This window comes from Prionailurus viverrinus, chromosome X (assembly GCF_022837055.1).
Source record: "Prionailurus viverrinus isolate Anna chromosome X, UM_Priviv_1.0, whole genome shotgun sequence".
Lineage (NCBI taxonomy): Eukaryota > Metazoa > Chordata > Mammalia > Carnivora > Felidae > Prionailurus > Prionailurus viverrinus.
This window is the reverse complement of record NC_062579.1, coordinates 118,966,887-118,970,994: the sequence shown is the minus strand read 5'-3', so window position 1 is coordinate 118,970,994 and position 4,108 is coordinate 118,966,887. Positions and strand designations below refer to the sequence as shown.

Here is a 4,108-nt window from a genome sequence, read left to right as displayed (position 1 = left end):
TGCTCCAGGGGTCAGTGAATGAGGGTCCCCCTCTTGGGCGGCCCGAGGGGCTGGCACCCTTGAGATGGTTCCTAACATCTCCCAGGCCAGTGTGGGTGGCAGACATTTTCAGGTGCCCCTCACCTAGGCTAGGGCCAGCCACTCAGGAGTGCTTCCCAGGCTGGCTGCCTGAATTGACAGGGTTTGGTGCTGGCCTTGGCATTGCCAGCTGCTGAGTTGTCGTTCACCAGGCCAGTCCCATGCGTCCTTGCCTGCAGGCTCCTGGTCTCCAGTGGCACTGTATAAACAAAAGCAGAACAACCTCCCACCACCAAGCCCTACCCCCCCTCCTCCTCTCCTCTACCTTTTCCTCCTCCTCCTTCTTTACCTCTTTCTCTTCCTTCTCTCCTACACCCTTTTCTCCTCCTCCTCTTCCACTTCCTTCTCTTTCTCTTCCTCCTCCTCCTGCTTTGGAACCAAAGTTTCTCTGCTACACACTCACTCACACCAAAGCCAGCTGTGAGGTACTGGCCCACCAAGTACCAGTACTCCCACCTGCCAGGCTGAGCTGAAGCTCTGGCCCAAGGATCTTCTCCTTGTAGTTTTTGCTCTCCTTGCCCCTATAGCCCTTCCAGGCTGCAGCAGAAGGAAACTGCCTGTAGGCTGGTGCTAGGCTACCAGAGCCTTTGGTTCTCCTGCCCTCCCTTGTGCAGGGGCTTGAGGGCTCTGCCTTCCTGGGGGTCCCCTAGAATAGCGTAGATAGATAATCTTGAAAACAGGCTGGACCATGTGGCCTCCTGTCTGGGGCATTACCTGTCTGTTGTACAGCTCTTCTTTGCCTAAGATGACTCCTTCAGGCAGGGCTGGTCCTGGGGAAGGCTCCTCCAGGCCCCACGTGGCCTGCGGGCCAGTTGGCATCTTTAGCTCAGAGCCCACAGGGTGGGCATTTGGGGGTGGCCAGATGATGGGGCTGATGAATGAGTCCCCAGCTCTACTTTCTTCAGCCTCTGCTGTGTTGGGGTCTTTGCCTGCAGCTGGTGCACCCCATGTGCTGGGTGGGGCAACCCCCCAGTTGTGTCTCTGGCACCTCTTCAGTGCACTGTTGGCCTTCACTGAGTCCCATGTAGCTTGGTGAGTGGAGTCTTTTTCATCTGGCAGAGGATGAGGGGGCTCAGCCTGGGCATGGCTTCTTTGCCCCTCTACCCCACTCAAGTCCCCTGCTGTTTCTGTGGGCTGCCCCTTTCCCTTTTTCCAATATCTCTTTTGTTTCCTCTGCCTGAAATAAGAAGAGGTGCCCTGTTCTCCTGAGCCTACTTGGCTTTGGGCTTGGGATGGCTCTTTTCCCAAGCCCTGTTCCCATTTCCCGACTCCATTGCAGCCTGTCTCTTCTGCTTTACCAAGAGCGGGTTTGGAGGGTTGCTACACTGTGCCCTGATGTGGCCATCTTCTCCACAGCTATAGCAGAATGTGTGATGTTTCCGTATTCCTGAAACTCGGGAGCTGGCCCTTAGCACACGCCCCCTTCGATGCTGTCCTCTGCCTCTCCTGCGCCGGGAACCTTGGGAAGGCCTGGCCTGAAGAGTGCTGCCAGGGGCAGCAAAAGACACTGCTCTGAGAGCATTGGCTCTGGCAGATGCCCTTACTCCTGCATCCAGCCCCTGTAGCCTCCCCCTTTCTGGACCAAAAGTGGCCTCCCACTCCTCCTCCTCACGCAGGAGCTTCACCAGTGCCAGAAAACCAGGTGGTTTCCTTCGCTGTTTCATCAACTTAAGCCTGTCTCGAAGTTTGTCAGTAAGGGTAGCCCCACTTAAGACTTGTTTCAGGCGAGCCTGATTCACATTCCTTCGCAATACTGCATTTTTTTCTACAGCTCTTTGGAGCAGGGGTTCCAAACGCAACACAAAGCTGGAGACTTTCTCTCCCACCTCCTGATAGGCCTTATAAAATTTCACATGGGCGATTTTACGACTTTCCACAGGTCCAAATACCTGTTGCAGGGCTGCCAGGCACTCCTCCACAGTTATGGCAGCATTGTTGGCCCGGAGCCCACTGACCACCTGCAGAGCAGGGCCCCGCAAGCATTCCATCAGCCGCCGCCTCTTTTCACCCTCAGGCACCTGCCACATCTGTAGCACCTCAGTGGTGTGCTCAAGCCAGGCTTCAAAGGCCAACGCCCCTGGGATGGACACAGTGTTCCCAGAAAAGACTCTTAGTTCTCTGTACAACATTTGTTCTAGCAGAGGCTGCACTGCTGCCCCCAGGGTCTGGGCCCAGGTCCAGAAGTCAGGTGATATGGCCACTCTTGGAGCAGGGCAGTTGGTGTCTGATCCAAGCACTCTGTTCATATCTGACACTGTCCGCCTCTCCTCCTCTAAGAAGCGGTTCAGTCTATTGAGAAATTCCCCATCTGAGTTCCGAGGTTTTACAACCACTTCCCAGGGCCCTCCCTTTCCGGGTATTTCCCTGGGGATCAAAGCATAGTCAATATCTTGGGCAAGCTCCAAGAGAAATGCTTGGGCATTCTCTTCCCTCCTGAACATCCTGCCAATGACCCTATACCTGCCCAGGTGCCTGAAAGCATCCTGAAGAGTCTCCTGAAATTCATCCTCACCACAGTCCTCAGGAATCCCCAGGATAAGCATGGACCTCTGCGTGTTCAGATGTTCCCCCCGACACCAATCCTGCAACAGGGTCAATGGCATGTCCCCAATCTCTGTGGAGCCTAATTTAGGGGATAATGATCACTGCGTGGTGCACATGTATCAGGCCAACTCCCAGGGCGACAGCAGACAGCCCAGATCTCCACAGCCTGTGAATACAAACGAGGCGAGAGCGAAGTTAAGCGCCCCCCCCCTCCGCCCCGCCGCGCCCACCCCCCAGGTGACCCTCCTCCCCCGGGGCGGTGCCTTTGCAGCCCAGGCTAGACCCCTGCCCCGCCTTCCACCTGCCCGCCGGGGCCACGGCCCCCTCCCCACCGCGTCCCTCTCGCCCCCGCGGGCTGCCGCAGTCCTACTGGGGCGGGCGGAGGGCAGGCGGCGGGCGGGCGGGTCTCCCGGAGGGCTGAGCGCACCCTCCCCGGTTCTGGTACCTACCCTCCTCTGGGTCGGGGTCCTTCCTCGTCGAGGTCCCAGCAGGTGGGGCGCAGGGGCTGCGCCGAGCGGCAGCGGGGTCGTGCGCCCCTCTTTTCCTGGCTGCCTCTCACTCCCTCTCCTTCTTCCTCTCCCTGTCCCTCTCTCAGCGCGGCACGTGGGCTAGCGCGCCGGCGCCTGCTCGCCACCACTCTCTGCAGTGCGGACTCGGGGCGGGGGCGCAGTGGCGGCGGAGCGCGGACCCTCCGCGTCGCCCCGGAGACCGCCGGGCCATTGGCGCGCGCGGGTCACGCGGCCAGGCTGTGGCCACCGCCGCGGGCACCCCGGGACCGCGCGTGACGTCACCTGCTCCTTCCCCCGCCCCCGAGGGGGCGCTGGCACAGGTGGGGATCCTGGGGACCCGAGAGCCAGTGCCCCCATCCTAGACCCAACCCTGCCCACCTCCCGCCCCTCCCGGAACATGCTCTCGGGGCGTCAGCCTGGCGAGGGGTCCATATCCCCGGGTGCCCACCAGAGAGCCGCTGGGCAGGCCCGAGATGCGCCCGCCAGCGCTGCATTCTGGCATGGGTGGAGCGCGGGATGGGGGCGCGTTCTGGGGCTCCTTCACCTGTTTCCGCCCCTCCTCCACTCCACCCAGAACGGGTCCTGTCCCAGCTAGGCGAGAAGCACTTCGTCCGGGTGCTACTACGTGGAATAGATGCCACCTGCGCACATGAGCGCTCGCACACACCACCGCAACCGGGGGTCAGCAGTCCCCATACTCGCGCGGGGGCCGTGGCCGCTGTGGGCACACGACGGGCCAAGATGCGTCGCTGCCCCAGTGCCAGGGCCCTGCCCCAAAGAGGGTGACCCAGCGTACTGGTTTGCTTGGTCCTTTTCCATTTTGAGTGCTGCAAGTCCACTGTCTGGAAAAGAAAGCACTCCATTTGGAGCCCAATCCCTTGGACCTGCCTTTTCGTGATGGCAGTGGGCTGTGGGTTGTACTGCATCTGTAGGGTCCCAGTGGTATCAGAAAGAGGAAAGGAATGATTGCCCTTCAG

General features: G+C 60.0%; 1 protein-coding gene across 2 annotated transcripts; it reads right to left on the bottom strand.

The window, feature by feature from the left end:
* Window positions 1-373: 373 nt before the first annotated feature.
* PNMA3 (PNMA family member 3) lies at window positions 374-3,272 on the bottom strand. 2 transcript variants are annotated; one of them, XM_047844317.1, is made up of 3 exons: window positions 3,072-3,272; window positions 1,377-2,788; window positions 374-1,255 (listed from the first exon to the last, which is right to left on the bottom strand). In XM_047844317.1, the coding sequence occupies exons 2-3, from the start codon at window positions 2,679-2,681 to the stop codon at window positions 1,151-1,153; spliced, it is 1,410 nt and encodes a 469-aa protein (XP_047700273.1). In that variant the 5' UTR covers window positions 2,682-2,788; window positions 3,072-3,272; the 3' UTR covers window positions 374-1,150. The 2 variants fall into 2 exon arrangements, with proteins under 2 accessions (XP_047700273.1, XP_047700272.1); XM_047844316.1 differs by having other exon boundaries at window positions 1,218-2,788.
* Between the last annotated feature and the right edge of the window lie 836 nt (window positions 3,273-4,108).

Bases quoted from the DNA above. Each gene is read 5' to 3' on its own strand.
- PNMA3 (XM_047844317.1), bottom strand. From the start codon at position 2,681: ATGCCATTGACCCTGTTGCAGGATTGGTGTCGGGGGGAACATCTGAAC. The intron at 1,256-1,376 runs GTAAAGCAGAAG...TTCTTATTTCAG, and splicing joins ACCCTCCAAACCCGCTCTTG to GCAGAGGAAACAAAAGAGAT.